General features: G+C 39.4%; 1 protein-coding gene across 10 annotated transcripts in view; it reads left to right on the forward strand.

Annotated features, from left to right (window-relative positions):
* Positions 1-21,479, forward strand: part of F8 (coagulation factor VIII) — a 133,697-nt gene that overhangs the window by 17,960 nt on the left and 94,258 nt on the right. For 7 of the 10 annotated variants that reach the window (XM_031031877.2, XM_031031875.2, XM_081807992.1 and 4 more), the window contains 4 exons: positions 3,703-3,824; positions 7,162-7,284; positions 9,227-9,439; positions 18,373-18,441. In XM_031031877.2, coding sequence (XP_030887737.1) covers positions 3,749-3,824; positions 7,162-7,284; positions 9,227-9,439; positions 18,373-18,441 — 481 coding nt within the window. In that variant the 5' untranslated portion in view covers positions 3,703-3,748. Of the gene's footprint in view, positions 1-3,702; positions 3,825-7,106; positions 7,285-9,226; positions 9,440-18,372; positions 18,442-19,677; positions 21,381-21,479 lie in introns of those variants that run through there. The other 3 variants (XM_081807991.1, XM_081807990.1, XM_031031880.2) reach the window with 2 other exon arrangements.

The raw sequence follows: 21,479 nt of genomic DNA on the forward strand, positions 1-21,479 counted from the left end.
TATAACACTGCTTTTACAAAAGATTTACTTTAGTACCTGTTTTCACTAACTAAAAAAATCTGAAGAGGATTGTGCCTTTTACAAAATGATAGTTGCTTCTTTGTTTTATGCCATTTCAGCTTACAAAAGGTTTCATAGGCATATTCTACTTTTGGATAGCAGGGGAAGCCTGTCTATGGAGAACTCCTTAAAACGCAACAAGAAAGGGGTGCCTGGCTGGCTCAGTTGGAGGAGCATGCGACTCTTGGTCTCAGGGTTATGAGTTCAAGCCCCATGTTGGGTGTAGAGATCACTTTAAAAAAAAAACTTAAAAAGAAAAACTCAATAAGAAAGCAAACAACCTAATTCAAAAATGGACAAAACACACTTGAATAGGCATTTCTCCAAAGAAAGTACACAAATGGCCAATAAGCACATGAAAAGATGCTCAAACTCACCTAGGGAAATACAAATCAAAACTACAAAGAGATACAATCTCTCACCCATTAGGATGGCTATTATACAAACAAACAAACAAAAAACAGAAAATAAGTGTTGGTGAGATGTAGAGGAATTGGAACACTTCTGCACTGTTGGTTGGAATATAAAATGGTGTAGCCACTGTGAAAAACAGGATGGTGACTCTTAAAAACTTTTTGAAAATTACCATATAATCCATAAATTCCATTTCTGGATATATACTCAAAATAATTGAAAGCAGGATCTTGAAGAGATATTTGTATACCCATGTTCATAGCAGCATTATTCTCAATAGCTAAAACATGGAAGCAACCCAAGTGTCTGTTTATGGATGAATGGATAAACAACGTGATCTGTTCATACAATGGAATGTTATTCAGCCTTAAAAATGAAGAAAATTCTGACACCTGCTACAATGTGGATCAGTCTTAAGGACATTAAGCCAGTCAGAAAAAGACAAGTACTGTATAATTCCACTTATATGAGGGACCTAGAATAGTCAAAATCATAGCAACAGAAAGCAGAATGGTGGTTTCAGGGGCTGAGGGGAGTGGAGAATGACAAGTTATTGTTTAATGGATATTGAGTTTCAGTTTTGCAAGATAAGAGTTATGGAGATAGATGGTGGTGATGGTTGTACAACAATATTAATATACTTAGTACCACTGAATTATACACTTAAACATGTTTAAGAGTAAATTTGATGTTTTATGTGTTTTACCACAATTTAAAAAATGAGAAAAAATTTAAGCTGAGAAAGTTCTCTGTTGAGGGTCCTTGGTGTCCACCACATAAACCTTCTTCTGTTCATCCTTAAATGCTGCTTCTGAGTATCTATTAATGCTAGATTCCTCTGTGTAATATAGAAAAAAAATCCTTTCTTTTTTTTTTTTTAAAGATTTTATTTATTTATATGACAGAGAGAGACACAGCGAGAGAGGGAACATAAGCAGGGGGAGTGGGGGAGGGAGAAGCAGGCTTCCCGCCGAGCAGGGAGCCCGATGTGGGACCCGATCCCAGGATCCTGGGATCACGACCTGAGCCGAAGGCAGACGCCCAACAACTGAGCCACCCAGGCGCCCAGAAAAAAATCCTTTCAGATTGGGATGTTAGAACTGCACCATTTCTCCTTGGTCTTATTACTGTCTTTAGTTTTATCTTTTAAAAATAAATCAAGAATCATTGACCTAATTATTAAATTTGAAAACAGGCTGTTATGTAAGCTATAGATGAAGAGAGAAACAGCATGAAAAGAGCTCTACTGACACTGAAGCCTAGTGCACTCACTTGGAGTGACAGATGGAAACTGCCCTCATCGGAATTACAACCAAGACTACAAATGTTGTGCAGAGGAAACTTACACATGAAAACTGAATTGTTTCTGACATCAGTCAGACTGAAAAAGCATCGGTTCACAGACCCCCAAGTTTATGCAGAGGACCAGGAAATGAGTTTGACACCAAGTACTAAGGAGAGCCTGAGTTCCTGCCCCTGTCCAGCCATTCACCCAAGTTCCCTGAACCTTGTCATTAGCCAGAAACAAGAGGGGGCTGGCTGGGTGGTGCCTGAGCTTCCTTTCCACCCTCAGATTCTAGACCCTGACACCTGTCAGTAACCAGGCAGAGAATGCACTGGGTTACTGGCTCAGCAGTTCAAACTACCTGGGGCACTGAAATGCATTTGTGTTTCTTTTATAATGAGGCCCTCTTTTCTGTTCTTACCCTTTTCTATCCTATTTACCAAAACAAACATTGCCATACAAACCATGATGTAAGGAGAACCCACCCACTAGGTTTTATGTACACACATCCCCATTTTGCTCTCAAGGACCAGCAGTTCTTTCCTTTATGGTGTTACAACAAAGCAAGAGTTGGATTTTAGGGGCGCCTGGGTGGCTCAGTCGTTGGGCATCTCCCTTCGGCTCAGGTCATGATCCCAGGGTCCTGGGATCTAGCCCCGCATCGGGCTCCCTGCTCCACGGGAAGCCTGCTTCTCCCTCTCACACTCCCCTTGCTTATGTTCCCTCTCTCGCTGTGTCTCTCTCTGTCATATAAATAAATAAAATCTTTAAAAAAAAAAAAAGAGTTGGATTTTAAGTGGAGAATGAAAGGGGGATCAGTTGAGCTAGCATGCAGTTGTGAAAAGTTCATCATGAGGGGTCATTTTTAATTATTACACAAATATATGAGATTGAAATATGATGTCAAATAAAAATATTTAGTTACCAAAACAGAAGAAACAACATCTGGGAAGTGGTAAGAGTTAGATATCCAGAAGTATAAGTCAGGAAGAGAGGCTCTCTATGGCATATAGAAAACTGCAGAACTACTCTATGCATGCAAAAATGAGTGACAATAGCCACCTTCAAGCACTTTGTATTTTCTACCAATTCACCTGCAGCCTTCTTCACATTGATCCTTTTGATTATTCAACCTAGACTGGGCCCCAGAACATGACAACCTAACTTGTCAGGTAGAGAGAGAGGAAAAGGTTGGGAACCAATCTTTACCTAAAAGAGTTTTAATAACTGAGGCAATTGGAAGGTAATTTTCTCTGTGATATTCCTGGTATCCCTGAGAGGGGAAGTATAATTTTAGGTACATACTGACAAAATTTGAATACAAGTTAATTAGATTAAAGTTACAGTGTCTTTTAGAGATAAAATTGAAGGACCCTATAGTTATTGTTTTGGCAAAGGATGCAGTGTATGGGTACTCAAACTTTATTGAGACAGAAACAAACCATGATTTATGATTTTATGATTTATTTTATCATGTGGCACCTAATATATCAGATGACTTTTGAAAACAGTGTTTTGGTTTGATAGATGTTAGGAATTGTCTTAGTCTGTTCAGGAAGCTATAACAAAATAGCACAGACTGGGTGGCTTGTACATAGCAGACACAGATTTCTGACAGTTGTGGAGCCTGGAAGTCCAACGTCAAGTGCTGGCAGATTCCGTGTCTGGTTCACAGACGGCCATCTTCCCACTGTGCCACTGTATCATTGCATATGGTGGAAGAGGTGAGAGATCTCTCTGGGGTCTTGGGTCTCTTTTATAAGGTCGCTAATCCCATTGTCTGCACACATAAACATTCAGTCTATAGCAGTGTTACATACAATTTCCAGTTTGCCTTGTTAACAGTAGAAGAGAGTGGGATGGAAGCTTTACTTCCAGCTTCTGGAAAAGTGGGTTCAAAGAAGGTCCACCAAAATGAATGACATTTTCCTTTCTTCACACAGGTTCTCTCCTAGGGTGCCAAGATCTTTGCCATTCAACACATCAGTCATGTACAAAAAGACTGTGTTCGTAGAGTTTACAGATGACCTTTTCAACATTGCCAAGCCCAGGCCACCATGGATGGGTAATATAAACAATATTGACTGTTTATTATGAAACTGAGTATCTGATGTCCTAGCAAGGATCCCCCAGTCTTGGAGCTGCAGTTGTAGAAGGCCAGGTTTCCCTTACTACCACCTGTTGGGGAAATACACTGACACAGAATATTCTGTCTCTTTGCTGGACTCTCCTCCTCTGCTTGTTCTCTAGATGTTAGAGTGCTCTGGGTCTTGGACCTGGGTTTGTTTTATCTCTTCTTTACCTTCGATCACTAGCTGATCTTATCCAGTCCCACAATTTTAAGATATCCCTATGCCAGTAACTCCCAGGTTTATATCTTCAGTTCAGGCTGCTTGCATGATACGTCCACTTAGATGTCAAATAAGCATGTAACAGGATATCAAAATAAGACATCTCCTACCTTAGAATTATTGCTGAGAATTATAGGTGACAAGTACTCCCAAATTCTAAAGAGAGATTGGGAGCACCCAGCTGGCTCAGTCAGTAGAGCACATGGCTCTTGATCTTGTGGTTGTAAGTTCAAACCCTATGTTGGGTATAGAGATTATTTTTTAAAATTATAAAAGGTCAGTTTTATCCAGTTTGAAATCTTGGACTAAGAGAAAAGAAATAAATTTTATGAGACAGAAACAAACCATGGGAGACTCTTAACAATAGAGAACAAATAGAGGGTTGATGGAGGGAGGTGGGTGGGGATGGGCTAGATCGGTGATGGATATGAAGAAGGACACATGTTATGATAAGCACTGGATATTGTATGTAAGTGATGAATCATTGAATTCTCCTGAAACCAGTATATGTATGTATGTATGTGTATGTGTATATATATGTGTGTGTACACACATATAAAAATGAGTGACACACACACACACACATATATATATATATTTAGAGTGAGAGAGGAATAAGGAAGAGGAGCAGAGAGAGAGGGAGAGAAAGAATCCCAAGCAGGCTCCACACCCAACACAGAGCATGATGCAGGGCTTAATCTCAAGACCCTGAAATCATGACCTGAACCGAAATCAAGACTCAAACATTTAACCAACTGAGCCACCCAGGCGCCCCTACTCCTGAAACCAGTATTGCACTGTATGTTAACTACCTAGAATTTAAATTAAAATTTGATGGAAAAAAAAAAGAGATGTCAGCCCTCATATGTAGGACTTATTCAGGGACTTGTTCAGGTGGTGACCCAAAATTGGTTCTGCAACCCTCAGCCCATCTTGCACCTCAAGCCTAAATAAAAGAAGGCTAGGAACTTATGAAATAATTTAGGTTTGAGGATTTCTTTGTAAACCATTTTTGGTGATTTGTATGTTCCCCACCCCATAGTGGGAGGAAGGTTTCACCCTCATGTCAAGCTGTAGTGAGGAAGCCTTTAGGAGAACCACTTAGAAGACTTGACATAAGACCTGTGGAACTCCTAAGACTCTGACTAGCTCCTGCTTTTTATCTGAAAAAACTTTCAAGGTCAGAGTCTTCAGGGAACTTCCCCTAAAAGTCTCTCTAATTGTACTGCCAGAAGCAGAAACTGAGAAGAGATATACAAGTGACAGCTGGAGAGGGCATGATTTGGAAGGAGAGAGTCTCCAAAGAACTCCTATAAGTTCCCTAAGAAAGAAAGAGACAGAATTTTGGCATGCCCCACAACCAGGGGCTAGCAAAGCCACATTATCACTATTCTTTCCAAGAAAGATCTTGTCATCATGCCTATTTTTACACCCCTGTCCTTTTCTCACTAGCTACAAGCTTAGAGGGTCAGGAGATAGTAAGGTGAGTGGGGGAGGCAGATTCAGAGAGGAAGATGAGAAAGCTGGAGGAGGGAGGGACCCTTACATTGCAGGAGACATCAGATGTTTGATATTAAGCTAGACTGCTAATATGTGATGGTTACTGGAAAACATTGGGGATTGTTCAAAGTGCAAGAGGGGAAACTCCACGTAACACAGGTGTTTTTTTTTAAGATTTTATTTATTTATTTGACACAGAGAGAGAGCACAAGCAGGGGGAGCAGGAGAGGGAGAAGCAGCTCCCCGCAGAACAGAACAGGGAGCCCAAAGCGGGACTCGATCCCAGGAACCTGGGATCATGACCTGAGCCAAAGGCAGACACTTAACTGACTGAGCCACCCAGGTGTCCCTCCACATAGCACAGTTAAAAACCCTGAAAAATAAATCTCTTTGATGTTTTTGACCCATTGAATCCACTTCATTCAATAAATCATTTGTAGGCATCTTATACTTAATATGTCTATAAGTCAGAAGTCTTGATTTTCCTCTTAATTTTCTGCATCTTGGCCTGCCTACCACCCAGTTGCACAAACCCAAACCACAGGAGTCATCCCTGGCTGCTCTTGTTTTTTTTTCCTATCTCTAACATGCAATCCATCAGCAAGTCTTGTTGACTATTCATCCAAAACAAGTCCCAAGTCTGCATACTTCTTGTAAATTCCAAATTCATCCAAACTCCTGTGGCCTACAAAGTCCTACATGTTATGTTCCCTGCCTGCCTTTATAACCTTATTTTCTCTTATTCCCCTGTTCATTCACATGTTACTCAACTATGTCAAGATTATTCCTGTCTCAGGACTTTTCCATTTGTTTTATCTGCTTTGAATGTTATTCTATTAGATATTTACAAATCTTGCTTCTTTTCAATTTAGTTAGATCTCTGCTCAAATGCCACCTCTTCAAAGATGCCCTTCCTAACCACTATATTTAAAAGATTCTGTCTCCTGCTTCATCATTTTCTAGCACACCACCATCTTTTATAGCATTTACAACAATCAGAATATGTCTTGTTGGGGCGCCTGGGCGGCTCTGTTGGTTAGGCGTCTGCCTTTGGCTCAGGTCATAATCCCAGATTCCCACGATTGAGTCCCATGTCGGGCTCCCCACTCAGCGGGGAGTCTTCTTCTCCCTCTGACCCTCCCCCTCTTGTGCTTTCTCTCTCAAATAAATAAAAATATTTTTTAAAAAAAGAATATTTCTTGTTATTTCTTTATGTGCTTAATTACATTCTCCAGAATGTAGTTTCCATGATCTGTCTTCTTCACTACTGCATCTCCAGTGCCTAGGGCAGTTCCTAGACTATAGTAGGAACTCAACTATTAGTTGAATGAATGAATACATTGAATAAATTGCCAGAAATCTATCCTCAGAACAACCATGACACTAAGCTGGTGATAGCAGTTTATGCATTTATTCAGTCAGTTACTACTTTTTATTGATAATCACAGGGTCATGTTTTTCCACTGTGACTTTGGCCATCACTTTCATAATATCAGGTTTCCTGGAGTACCACTCTCAAAGTGACCTTTGGGTGGCATCTCATTCTTGCAGGTTTGCTGGGTCCTACCATCTGTGCTGAAGTTTATGACACAGTGGTCATTATACTTAAGAACATGGCTTCTCATCCTGTCAGTCTTCATGCTGTTGGTGTATCCTATTGGAAAGCTTCTGAAGGTGAGTCAAATGCCCTCCTATTCTCCTGTCATCTCAGGGATAGAAAGGAGTATTGAATACAAGGTCCTACAGCTAGTGAATGGTGTACTCAGGATTCAAACCTAGGCCAATTTCATGAAGTCAGGAACATTGTCATTTTCGTCTAAGCCCTGAAGTTTATTTTTTTAAGATTTTATTTTTTTGAGAAAGAGAGTGAGCACACACGTGCACACAAGCAGGGGGAGCAGCGGAGGGAGAGGGAGAAGCAGACTCCCCGCCAAGCAAGGAGCCTGATGCAGGACTTGCTCTCAGGACCCTGCGATCATGACTTGAGCTGAAGCCAGACACTTAACCAACTGAGCCACCCCGGTGCCCCATAAGCCCTGAAGTTTAATTTGGTTCCTATTCTCCCTTGAGGAGCCAGGCCACTGATCCTAACAATTCCACTTCGTCTGCCTTCCTATGCCCAGAAAACTTCCTAGGGAGGATCAACGCTCATGGTATGGAAGTGAAATGGATTTCATCTTCTCTTTCCTTAGATTCTGACTGTCCAGACACTTTCTCTGCTTCTCCTCCCCCCAGTTTCTAAATATGGATGCCACCATGTGATAAGAGCCACCTACCAGAAGCACAAACCGACTTTGTTAAAACAAAAACCTATTTGGCCAGAGTCCCTTCTTTACGTAGCTTCTCCTTAACCTTCACAATGCAGGAAGGGAGTGAAGGGGGTACCACAATTAACTATGATATTTTCCAGATAGACTATGGCATATATAGATCAAGAAGATTCAAGCAAATCATTAATAAACTATTAGAGCACATGCCCTATGTTGACTAATTTCTCATTCTGAAATTGGAAAGTCTTAATTTTTTGAGTTGTACTCAAATATCAGTCCATGATCACACACACACTCCTTCCCCAGGTGCCAACTCAGGGTTTTAAAAATGTCTACCACTCTCTGCCAAGGTGTTGGTCTGATGTTGCTTCTGGATGAAGCCAGTAGTACCTAGTGCACACCTGTACTTTGGCTGCTGAAAGTTTGTAGTAAAAGTACAGGCAGAGTAGGGATAAGGTATAAATAAAGAGCCTCCTGAATGCTTTGGGCTGCTCTGGAACTCCAGAGACCATTATAAATCCAGGAAGTTATAGTGAAGTTGCTAGAAAAATGTTTCAATAGAAGTATAAGGCATTATGTCAGTGCCTTTAAATAGTTTCTACTTCTGTCCACTGAAATGACCTAGAAGCAAAGATACTTCATTAACAATGAACACATATAGTGCTCAATTTAGAATCAAGGTATCAAACTAATCCAGGGGTTAATTTTAACATCACTAAGCATGAGACAGCCAGAAAATATCTGCCCCTGATGTGATCTGCTCCTCCAGAGAAGAACCAAGTTAAAAACATTTTTAAAAAGGGCCACCTGGGTTGCTCAGTTGGTTAAGTGTCAGACTCTAGATTTTGGCTCAGATCATGATCTTCAGGGTTGCGAGATCAAACCCCGTGTCAGGCTCCATGCTGGGTGTGGAGTCTGCTTAAGAGTCTCTTTCTCCCACTCCCTCTGTCCCTACCTTCCCCCTCCCCCTCTAAAAAAACATTTTTAAAAATCTCTATCTCATCTTTCCATGACCATTACTCATTAGAGAGTCTGGGACAAAGTACGTAACCAATGTATGTCTGTTGAGTTGAATTGATAATTGATAGATAAAAAGATGCAATGATGGAAGCAATACTATTGGTTAGAATCTGGAGGTCACAGTGAGAACCACTCAACCCCTCATGCTTGCATTAGTGGTCTACAACTTCTCTGAAATATATGAGGCTGTTTGATAGTCTTCCAAATTAAGTTGCAGAAAGTCTGTTTCTTTCTACTGATAGAATCTACTGATAACGATAAACTTGCTATGTTTCCTTGAGTGAACAATGGGTATGGAAAGGACAATTTTATCCCTTCTTGCTTAGGTGCTGAATATGAGGATCAGACCAGCCAAAAGGAGAAGGAAGATGATAAAGTCATTCCTGGTGAAAGCCATACTTATGTCTGGCAGGTCCTGAAAGAGAACGGTCCAATGGCCTCTGATCCACCATGTCTCACCTACTCGTATTTTTCTCATGTGGACCTGGTGAAAGACCTGAATTCAGGCCTCATTGGAGCCCTGCTGGTTTGCAAAGAAGGTAAGTGTGAGAAAGGGTAGGACTCAAATCAAATAAGCATGGAAGTATAAACATCTGGGTCAATTATTAAAGCATTTGTGTTCTTCCATTTAAAGGAGGTTCTTTTTCCTTGCAACATGCCCATGGAAAGAAAATACTACATTCAGTGGGCTATCTCAGTAGTGCCTTTTGTAAATTTTGTGTTATGTTCCCTGAAAGCTTTCTGGAGATAAACACATCCAACTGTGTCATCTGTATCTCAAAAGCATTTAAAAATTGGAGAAAAGCAGGGTGCCTAGGTGGCTCAGTCAGTTAAGTCCAACTGTTGATTTCAGCTCAGGTCTTAATCTCAGGGTCGTGAATTCAAGCCCCACATTGGGCTCTGCATTGGGCTCTGTGCTGGGCGTGGAGCCTACTGTAAAAAAAAATAGGAGAAAAGCAAATATCTATAACTTGTTATTCTAAAAATTATCTTAAATTTAATTAAACCTGGGGCACCTGGGTGGCTCAGTGCTGATCCCATTGTCCTGGGATTGAGCCCCACATCGGGCTCCCTGCTCAGCAGGGGGCCTGCTTCTCCATCTCCCTCTGCTGTTCCTCCTGCTTGTGCTCACTCTCTATCAAATAAATAAATAAATAAAATCTTTAAAAAATTTAATTAAACCTGTTTTTTTTAAAAGATTTTATTTATTTATTTGAGAGAGAGAAACACAGCTAGAGAGGGAACACAAGCAGGGGGAGTGGGAGAGGGAGAGGGAGAAGCAGGCTTCCCACGGAGCAGGGAGCCTGACATGGGGCTCGATCCTAGGACCCTGGGATCATGACCTGAGCCAAAGGCAGACGCTTAACGACTGAGCCACCCGGGCGCCCCTAATTAAACCTGTTTTTAATTTATAGTTTAATAGCATACACTAAATTAGGGAAGTAAACATTGCAGAATTTTCTTTAATTCTAAGTTTTTAATAGTGAAATCAGCTTCATGGGACGTTTTTTTCCTTTGACTATTACTGCATGTCCCCATAATTTAGTGGCTAAAAATGACAGTCATCATTTATCATTTTTCATGGTTTTTGTGGGTCTCTCATGGAATTTGGGAGTATGTTTACTTGGTGGTCTGTCTCAGGATTTCTTTTTTTATTTGCTCTAGCTATTTATTTATTTATTTATGAGAGTGCAAGGGTGTGTGTGCATGTGCAGGGATGGGCAGAGGGAGAGGGAGAGAGAGAATCCTCAAGCAGACTCCCTGCTGAGCACGGAGTCCAACTCGGGGCTTGATCCCATGACCCATGAGATCATGACCTGAGCTAAAATCAAGATTCAGATGCTTAACCGACTGAGCCACCCAGGTGCCCCAAAATGCCGTAGCCCTTTAGCCTCTCCCCAAGGCTTTCTACTCCCTGCCTTGAAACCTTGCCTTTGGAAGAGGAAGAGAAAGGCAGGAAGAAGCACCAGATCTGAGGCACCTGGGTGGCTCAGTCGTTAAGCGTCTGCCTTCATTCGGCTCAGGTCATGATCCCGGGGTCCTGGGATCGAGCCCCGCATCGGGCTCCCTGCTCGGCGGGAAGCCTGCTTCTCCTTCTCCCACTCCCCCTGCTTGTGTTCCCTCTCTCGCTGTGTCTCTCTCTTCCAGATAAATAAATAAAATCTTTAAAAAAAAAAAAAAAAAGCAGCAGCAGATCCCTGGCCAGACTGGAGACCTTATATGAGCCACTCTACCTCTCAGAATGACAGCCGGATCTGCAGTCCTCTTGCAGCCCACTGTCTGATGAGGTTGTAGTCAAATAGTGCTGGAGCCAAGGTCATCCTGAATGAAACTTTATTCACATGTCTGGCACCTGGGCTTGGAAACTCAAATAGCTGGAGCTTTCCACAGGGTCTTTTCAGCATGGGAGCTACAGGGTAGCCAGAAGTTTTTTTCCTTTTAAATGGACTCTGTTTTTAGAATAGTTTAGGTTTACAGCAAAACTGAGCAGAAAGTACAGAGAATTCCCAAATACCACCTGTCTGCCACCCACACACAGCCTGCCCCACTATCAACATCCTGTTACAATTGGTGAACCTACACTGACATATCATTATCAACCAAAGTCCATACTTTACATGAGGGTTCACTCTTGTTGGTTTGCAGTCTACAGGTTTGGACAAATGTAGAATGACATGTATCCACCATTATAGTATCATACAGAATAGTTTCACTATTCTAAAAATCCTCTGTGTCCCCACCTATTCATCCTTTCCTGTCCCACCCCCTAGCAACCACTGATTTTTTAAATTGTCTCCATAGTTTTGCCTTTTCCAGAATGTGAAATAGTTGAAATTATACAGTATGTAGCCTTTTTATATTGGCTTCTTCCACTTAGTAATATGCATTTAGGTTTCCTCCATGTCTTCTCATGGCTTGATAGCTTTTTTCTTATTAGCACTGAATAATATTCTGTTGTCTGGATGGACCACAGTTTATTTATCTACTCACCAATGAAGGACATCTTGGTTGCTTCCAAGTTTTAACAGTTATGAATAAAGCTGCTATAAACATCCATGTGCAGGTTTGTATGCATACATAGTTTTCAACCCCTTTGGGTAAATGCCAAGGAGCACAGTTGCTGGATCCTATGGCAAGAGTATGCTTTCTTTTGTAAGAAACTGCCAACCTGTTTTCCAAGGTGGCTGTATCATTTTGTATTCCCAGCAGCAATGAATGAGACTTCCTGCTCTTCCTCATGCTCACCAGCTTTTGGTGTTGCCAGCATTTTGGAATTTGGCCAGTCTTATAAGTATGTAGTGGTATCAAATTGCTGTAATTTGCATTTCCGTGATAACATATGATGTGAAGCATGTTTTTATTTTTAAATTTTTATTTATTTATTTGAGAGAGAGAGAAAACACAAGCAGGGTGGAGGGGCAGAGGGAGAGGGAAAAGCAGACTGCCTGCTGAGCAGGGAGCCTAACATGGGGCTCAGTCTCAGGACCCCAAGTTCATGACCTGAGCCAAAGTCAGATGCTTAACTGACCAAGCCACCCAGGTGTCCCGTGAAGCATGTTTTTATATGCTTATTTGCCCTCTGTATATCTTCTTTGTTGAGGTGTCTGTTCAGGTCTTTTTCCCATTTTTAAATCAGATTGTTCTCTTATTGAGTTTTAAGAGTTCTTTGTGTATTTTGGATAACAGTCTATCAGATTATGTCTTTTGTAAATATTTTCTCTCAGTCTTTGGCTTGTCTTCTCTTTCTCCTTAGTAGCCAGATCTTTTATGTGGTTGCTCATGCAGTCTTTTATATGGTCCCTTTTTTAACCTGGCCTCAAGTTACACAGCATCCCTTCTGCCTCACTGTGTGGCCAGCGCATAAAGGGGGAGGGGAATTAGACTCCACCTTTTGATGGGAGAATAAGCAAAGAATTTGTGAACATGAACCACCATTTCTGGATGATGATGATGATTATGATTCCAAAAGAACAAGAGGGGAGGGAATAGAAGACGACCAGAAGAATTTGTACTAGTTTCATTTGGAAGTATTATCTCTTATATAATAAGTTCTGTTTCATAGTCATAATTTATGACAAAGTGTTACAACCACAGTGTGTTATTTGTGAGATACATAGTTTAATAAAACAATAAAGTCATCGGGGCACCTGGGTGTCTCAGTTACTTAAGCATCCAACTCTTGATCTCAGCTCGGGTCTTGATCTCAGGGGCGTGAGTTCAAGCTCCATGTTGGGCTCTGCACTGGATGTGGAGCCTACTTAAAAAATAATAATAAATAAATAAATAAAATAATCATCAAAACATGTTTACCTATAAAATATAAATAAATAAATTTAAAATTAAAAGGATTATTTGGCAGAAAATTGACTTAAAAAGTCAACACAGAGGCACCTGGCTGGCTCAGTCAGTGGAGCATGCAACTCTTGGTCTCGGGGTTCTAAGTTTGAGCCCCACATTGGGTATAGAGATTACTTAAAAGTCAAATCTTTATTAAAAAATTAAATTTAAATTAAATTTAAATTAATTTTAAAAAAAGTCAACAGAGGTTCTAAATACCTTTATACCTTTATCTCCCATTCACTCAACTATAGAACCTTGACAAAATGCATAGCCAGCCATTTGAGAATCCTAAAAATCAAATAGAACAAACAGGTCAGGAAAAGGCATCAGAATTTAAAGTACCACCAAACTGGTGGAGAATTTCTCTTTTTATTCCCCTTCAGAATTCCTCAAATGGGCAAAGGATGTGAATAGATATTTATGGGGAGGGAAAGATATAGATATGGTTAACAAGTATGTCAAAAGGTGCTCAACATCACTAATCATCAGGAAAAGGCAAATCAAAACCACAAAGAGAGATCACCTCACACCTGTCAGAATGGCTAAAAGCAACAACACAGGAAACAACTGGTGTGGTGAGGATGCGGAGAAAGGGGAACCTCTTACACTCTTGGTGGGAATGCAAACTGGTGCAGCCACTCTGGAAAACAGTATGGAGGGTCCTCAAAAAGTGAAACATAGAACTACCCTATGACCCAGCAATTGCACTACTAGGTATTTACCCCAAAGAATACAAAAATACAGATTCGAAGGGATATATGCACCCCAGTGTCTATAGCAGCATTATCTGTTATAGCCAAATTATGAAAAGATCTCCATCCATTCATCAAATCAACTGATGGATGGATAAAAAAGATGTGGTGTGTGTGTGTGTAGGAATGTTATTATATAGTGGACTATTACTCAGCCATAAAAAAGAATGAAATCTTGCCATTTACAATGACAGGGATGGAGCTAGAGAGTATAATGCTAAGTGAAATAAGTCAGAGAAAGACAAATACCATATGATTTCGCTTGTGAAATTTAAGAAACAAAACATATGAGCAAATGGGGAAAAAAGGAAACAAAGAGGCAAACCAAGAAAGAGGCTTAACTACAGAACAAACTGATGGTTACCAGAGAGGAGGTGGGGGGGGATGAGTTGCATACGTGATGGGGATTAAGGAGGACACTTGTGGTGAGCACTGGGTGCTGTATGGAGGTGTTGAATCACTATATTGTACACCTGAAACTAATATTACACTGTATGTTAACTAACTGGAATTTAAATAAATCTTTAAAAAATTAGTATTCTATATACTTTCAATGAATAACTGGAAACCAAAATGTAAGAAAGAATGTTAACAATAGCTCCAAAAATGGAAACTTTAGGTATAAATCTAACAAAACATGTACACTGTCTGTATGGTGAAAACTACAAAGTGAAAGAAGTCAAACAGAGAGACATACTGTTTGTGTACTGTAAGATTCAGCATAGTAAAGATCTCCGTTCTCCACAGTCTGTAGATTCTCAGCAAGATTTTTTTGTGGTCACAGACAAGCTGATTCTGAAATTTATATGAAAAAGCAAAAGTACTAGATTAGTGGGGCGCCTGGGTGGCTCAGTCGTTAAGCATCTGCCTTCAGCTCAGGTCATGATCCCAGGGTCCTGGGATCAAGCCCCACATCGGGCTCCCTGCTCGGCGGGAAGCCTGCTTCTCCCTCTCCCACTCCCCCTGCTTGTGATCCCTCTCTCGCTATGTCTCTCTCTGTCAAATAAATAAATAAAATATTTTTAAAATTACTAGATTAGCTAAAATGATTTTGCAAAAGAATAAATTTGGAGTAATAATCCTACTCAATTTTGCAATTTACTATAAAGCTGTTGTAATCATAACATGTGTTAGTTAACAGAATAGACCTGTAGATCAATGAAATAGAATAGAAGTCCAGAAATAGATCCACACAAGTGAGCCCAGTTGATTTGGTGCAAAAACAACTCAGAGGAAGCGTCTTTTCAACAAATGGTGTTGGAACAATTGGACATCTATATGCAATGATCCTTAGACCTTACTAGTTATACAAAGAGTAACTCAAAATGAATTGTAGCTCTAAATGTAATATGTACAACCATAACACTTGTCTTCATGACCTATGAACACCTCCTTCATGACCTGGGGTTAAGAGAAGGGTTCTGAGAAAACATCACAAACACAGTCCATAAAAGAAAAAATTGATAAATGTGACTTCATCGACATTAATAATTTTTGCTTTTGTAATAAAAAAACTGGTTTTTTTTTAAAGATTTTTTAAATTTATTTTTTGACAGAGACAACGAGAGAGGGAACACAAGCAGGGGGAGTGGGAGAGGGAGAAGCAGGCTTCCCGCTGAGCAGGGAGCCCGATGTGGGGCTCCATCCCAGGCCCCTGGGATCATGACCTGAGCCGAAGGCAGACGCTTAACGACTGAGCCACCCAGGCGCCCCAAAAAAACACTGTTAAGAGAATGAAGAGACAAGCTACAGAGTGGGAGGAAATATTTGCCAATCACATATCTGGCAAAGGACTGATGTGATATATATAAAAAATATATTCACAATAACCAAGATATTTTTATATGTTTTATATATGTATTATACATGTGTATTATATATGTATGTATTATATATAAAACATTTTATTTTATAAAACATGCTCTCAAATCTCAACAATAAGGAAAAAAATCCATTTTTTAATGGGCAAAGTATTTGAGTAGATAATTCACCAAAGAAGATATACAAGTGCCAAATAAATACATGAAAAGATGTCCAATATCATTGGCCATTATGGAAATGCATATTAAAACCACAATGAAATACTGCTACATATCTATTAGAATACCTAATGTAATAATTTAAAAATTGTTAAGAATACTGTCAAGAATGCAGACCAACAGGAAGTCTCATACATCATTGCTGGGGATTCAGTATAGCCACTCTGGAAAACAGTTTGGCAGTTTAATATTGTGATTTAAATAAAATATATATTTGGTTTTCATCTCCTTCCTGATAGAGCTTCTAAAACCCTTGAGATTTTTCTATAATGAGAGCAATAAAGATGCCTTTGGTTTTGTTAATGAGGTGATTTTTGGACCATATACCTAAGGATGGGGGCTGATTGCCAGTAGGGTCAAGCAAGTGATTAAAGGGCTGGAATTTTCAGTCTCACCCACTCTAAACCCCCACTCCACCAGGAGGAGAGAGAGGGACTGAGTATTGAGGTCAGTTGCCAGTGGCTAATGATTTAATCAATTATGCCTATGTAATGAAGCTTCCGTAAAAAAAAAACGAACAAAAGGATGGGGTTCAAAGAGCTTCCAGGATGGTGAACACAAGGATATTTGAGGAGAGTGGCATACCTGGAGAGGGCATGGGAGCTCTGCATCTTTTCCCCGTAACTTGCCCTACACATCTCTTCCATCTGGCTGTTTCTTAGTTATATCTTTTTTGAATGAACTGGTGATCTACTAAGTAACGTGTTTCTCTGAGTTCTGTGAGCTGCTCTAGCAAATTAATGGAACCCAAGAAGGGAGTTTTTGGAACCTCTGATCTGTAGAGGTTGGTCAGAAGCACAGGGAAGTCTGGTAGAACTGAGCCCTTAACCTGTGGGAATCTACACCATCTCCAGGGAAATAGTTTCAGAATTAAGTTAAAATGTAGGACACCCAGCTGATGTCATAGAATTGCTTGGTGGTAGGGAAAAACCCATGTACACTGGAATTGGTGTCACAATTATAGGCAATTTCTTATAAAGGTAAATATATATTTAATTTCCATTCCTGAGTATTTACCCCAGACAAATGAAAACTTAATATTCACATAAAAATCTGTACGTACATTAATGTTCACAGCAGCTTTATTTGTAATAGCCAAGAACTGGAAACAACCTAAATGCCCTTCAACAAGTGAATGGTTAAACAAACTGTAGTACATCCATACCATGAAATACTCCTCATCAATATAACAAAATGAAATACTGATAGATGCAACAAAATAGATGAATCTCAAAGGCATTATACTGAGTAAAGAAGCCAATCTCAAAAGGTTCTATATTGTATGGTTCCATTTATGTGACAATCTCAAAAATACAAATATATTGCAATGGGGAACAGATCAGTGGTTGCCAAGTGTATGACCATATGTGTGACTGTCTCTCTCACTATGACTATATATGTGTCTATAAAGGGATAGAAGGAGGGAGTTTTTTGGGATGTTGGAACTGTTCTGTGTCCTGATGGTTAGTGGTTTCATGAATCTATACCTGTGTTAAGGCCCATGACTTATACACCAAAAGTAAAAGTCAGTTTCACTACTTGGTAATTTTAAAAATAAAATAAAAAGAATTCAAATGTTTTCAGACAGCTTTACCTATATTTTAAATTTGTATAGGTGAGTTACTTTCTTCATCCAATCGAAGATTTACTTTCAAGTGTCAAGGGTACAAGAAAAAAGGAGAATGTCATAAACAAAAATCTTCCTGCTTAAAGTAAGCCTGCAAAGAAAATTTCCCAAAGAAGAAATACAATGCTAAGAAAGACAACCAACAAATTCAATAATTAAAGCATGAAGCAAGTTCATTTGTAACATTAACAACTTGAAATATTGGTATACATGGTGTTCACTTAAAGTGTGATTGTAGGGGTTTAATATCGATCATTGTTATTTTGGTCATAATACTTTGCAAAAGTAAAAAAAGTTAAAAGCATAATAGAAATTATTTATATTTGCCTATATGCACACTTACCATGAACAGCATTTACAGTTTTTGCAATTTTCCTCTTTTAAGTTTGTTCTGAATACATGTATATATACGTATATGAAATATGATTATATGGGCTTATATTTTGCATGTTTCTTTAATTTCATTTTCTGAGTAATTCATTTTTCTTGTATTTTACATAAATACTGGTCTGCAACAAATTTGAAATGAAAAAAGTCGTTTACCCCAAATAGAAGAACTGGTATAGGACACCTGACACCAAAGAAGCAATACTATGGTAAAGTTAACAGGAGACCAAGAGACAAAGCAGTAGATGAAGTGATGTCTCCTCCTAGTGTTGATTTCCTATGACAGGATTCTCAATAGAAGATAAATGTTCTCACTTCTTTTTCAGGTAGTCTGGCCAAAGAAAGGACACAGACCTTGCATGAATTTGTACTACTTTTTGCTGTATTTGATGAAGGTTAGTGAGCTGCAATCTGAATTTGGGGCTCCTAAAAAAATAGAATATATTAATTTAATCTGGTATTTGAGAATGAGGGCTGCTATTGTCCAGAGGAAGTGATTATAGAAAGATCATAAACTGTTCAGGAATGAAGGAAGTGGGGATGGAACTGAATTTCCAGAAAAAATAGAGCCTGAGTTCCATTGGGAGCTATCAGGTAAGAAGATAGAGGAGCTGGGTAACAGGCTGGGTTTATCCCCCTCATTAAATCCATTAACAAAGACTTTTAGCTCTAATTTTTAAATACTTCCTTTTATCTTTTTTCATTATTATTATGTTATGTTAATCACCATACATTACATCATTAGTTTTTAATGTAGTGTTCCATGATTCATTGTTTGTGTATAACACCCAGTGCTCCATGCAGAACGTGCCCTCTTTAATACCCAACACCAGGCTAACCCATCCCCCTACCCCCCTCCCCTCTTATCTTTTTTTAGAAAATTTTATTCATTTTTTAATTTAAATTTTAAAAAGATTTTTGGTTGAAGTATAGTTGACATCTGTTAGTTTCAGGTGTAGAGAATAATGATCCGATTATATATATTATGAAATGCTCACCATAGTAAGTGTATTGCAGTAGTATTGAATTGCAGTAGTATTGACCATATTCCCTAGGCTGTACTTTCATCCCTGTGATTTACTTGTTTTATAACTGGAAGTCTGTACTTCATTAACCCCTTCACCTACTTGCCCATCTCCCAACCCCCACCACCCCTCGTCAACCACCAGTTTGTTCTCTGTGTTTGTGGGTCTGTTTCTGCTTTGTCTGTTTTGTTTTTTAGATTCTACGTAAAAGTGAAGCCATACAGTATTTCTCTTTCTCTGACTTATTTCACTTAGCATAAGTGAAATACTCTCTAGGTCCATTTATGTTGCTGCAAATGGGAAGATCTCATTCTTTTATGTATATATACACACACATACCACCTGTTCTTTATCCATTCATCTATGGATGGACACTTTGGCTGCTTCCATATCTTGGCTATTGTAAATAATGCTGCAGTAAACATAGGGGTACATATATCCCATCGAATTAGTGGTTTTGTATTTTGGGGGTAAATACCCAGAAGTGGAATTACTGGATCATAGAGTAGTTCTATTTTTCATGTTTTGAGGACCCTCCATACTGTTTTCCACAGTGTCTGCACCAGTTTGCACTCCCAACAGTAGTGCACAAGGCTTCCTTTTTCTCCTCATCCTTGCCAACACCTGTTATCTCTTGTCTTTTTGATACTAGCCATTTTTGAGTAATGTGAGGTGGTATCTCATTGCAGTTTTGATTTGTATTTCCCTGATGATTAGTAATTTGGTTGAGCATCTTTTCATGTGTCTTTTTAAGACAAATTTTTTTAAAAAATGAATATTTAAGGGGTACAATATGATGATTTGATATATGAAAGATAATAAAATGATTACTATAGTCAAGCTAATCAATATATGTCTCCTCACATAGTTACCATTTTTTGTGTGTGATGAGTGCACCTATAACCTACTCCTTTAGCATATTTTCAATGTTCAATACAGTATTATTAACTGTAGTTATCACACCTGTATAGTAGATCCCTGGAACTTACTCATCTTAAAACTGAAAGTTTGGGAGCACCTGAGTGGTGCAGTTGAGTGTCCAACTCTTGGCTTCATCTCAGGTCATGATCTCAGGATTATGAGATTGAGCCTCTGTGTCAGACTCTGTGCTCAGCACGAAGTCTGCTTGAGGATTCTTTCTCTCCCCCTCTCTCTCTTCCCCTCCCCCTCTCTAAAAAAATAAATAAATCTAAAAAAGTACTGAAAGTTTGTACTCTTTAGACAATAATTCCCCATTTCCCCCACCCCTCTGCTCCTGGCAACCAGCATTCTGCTCTGTGCTTCTGTGTGGTAAGTTACTTAAACTCTTTGTGTCTCAGTTTCCTCAAATTGAAAATTGAAATAATAATACTTTCTTCATAGGATAGTTGTGGGGATTAAGTAAGTGATTTAAATTAAGTAAATTAGAACATTATGTGGTGCAGAGCTTCTGCCACCTCCTCCTCCTAATATAAGCAACAGCGTGATCATCTTCTCTCCCATCTTATCCTCCCACACTGCCTCTTCTGAATTGAGGACCTCATCATCCTTCTCCTGACTAGTCTCCCTGTCTTTTTGTGTCCCCACTGTACAGTTTGTATCACACTGAAACATACCATGCTCTTTCTTGCATCCAGATCCTTGTTTATGCTGTTACCTCTGCCTAGAAAGCCTGTCTGCACCTTCACACCAAGTTAAGTATTTCCTTCTCCTTCCAGTCTGCATTTTACATTTATACATTTCCACAGCACCTGGAGTTTCCTCCTTATCACATTAAATCATCATTGCCTGCTTCTTTGATTTTATATCCCTTTCCCTTCAAGTCAAGTGAAGTCCCTTCTCCTCTCTGCATCTGTATTAGCCTGTTCTAATCTGTTACATTACTCTCCACTCTGTTATAATTGTCAATTTCTCTATTCAAGCTAAATTGTAAGCACCTTGAAGGCAGAGACTGTGTCTTCTCTGTCCTCAGTGCCTAGCACTCAGTAGTGCTCGGTAAATATGTTTGGATGAATGAACGAATCAGTAGATGAACAGATAAAGGAACTTAATTTCAGGGAGGTGGGTGGAAAGCTTTCAGGTTCTTGAGTTTTCATTACTACAATCTGAATGAAGCAATTAGGATGAGGACAGGGACTGAGAGCCCTTTTCTAAGATGATTTTCATCTGCTCCCTTTTAAATGAGTCAATGAATAGAATGAAGTCCTCATGGCACAGACTAACCGATATTCTCCCTTCTAGTTACCATTTGCCATCATCCCTTCCCATCTACTGTCATGGACAAATATAGGGAGAGATAATCAATTTGAGCAAGAAATTTCTGCCTTTTGGTAATTGTCTTCTGCCTTTTCTCTTACTGACTTTGAGAGCAAGTCATCCATGCCTACTGTACTGACAAAAGTGCTTAAGGTGTGAGCACTCTTTGACCC

This window comes from Leptonychotes weddellii, chromosome X (assembly GCF_054177405.1).
Source record: "Leptonychotes weddellii isolate Sample4059 chromosome X, ASM5417740v2, whole genome shotgun sequence".
NCBI lineage: Eukaryota > Metazoa > Chordata > Mammalia > Carnivora > Phocidae > Leptonychotes > Leptonychotes weddellii.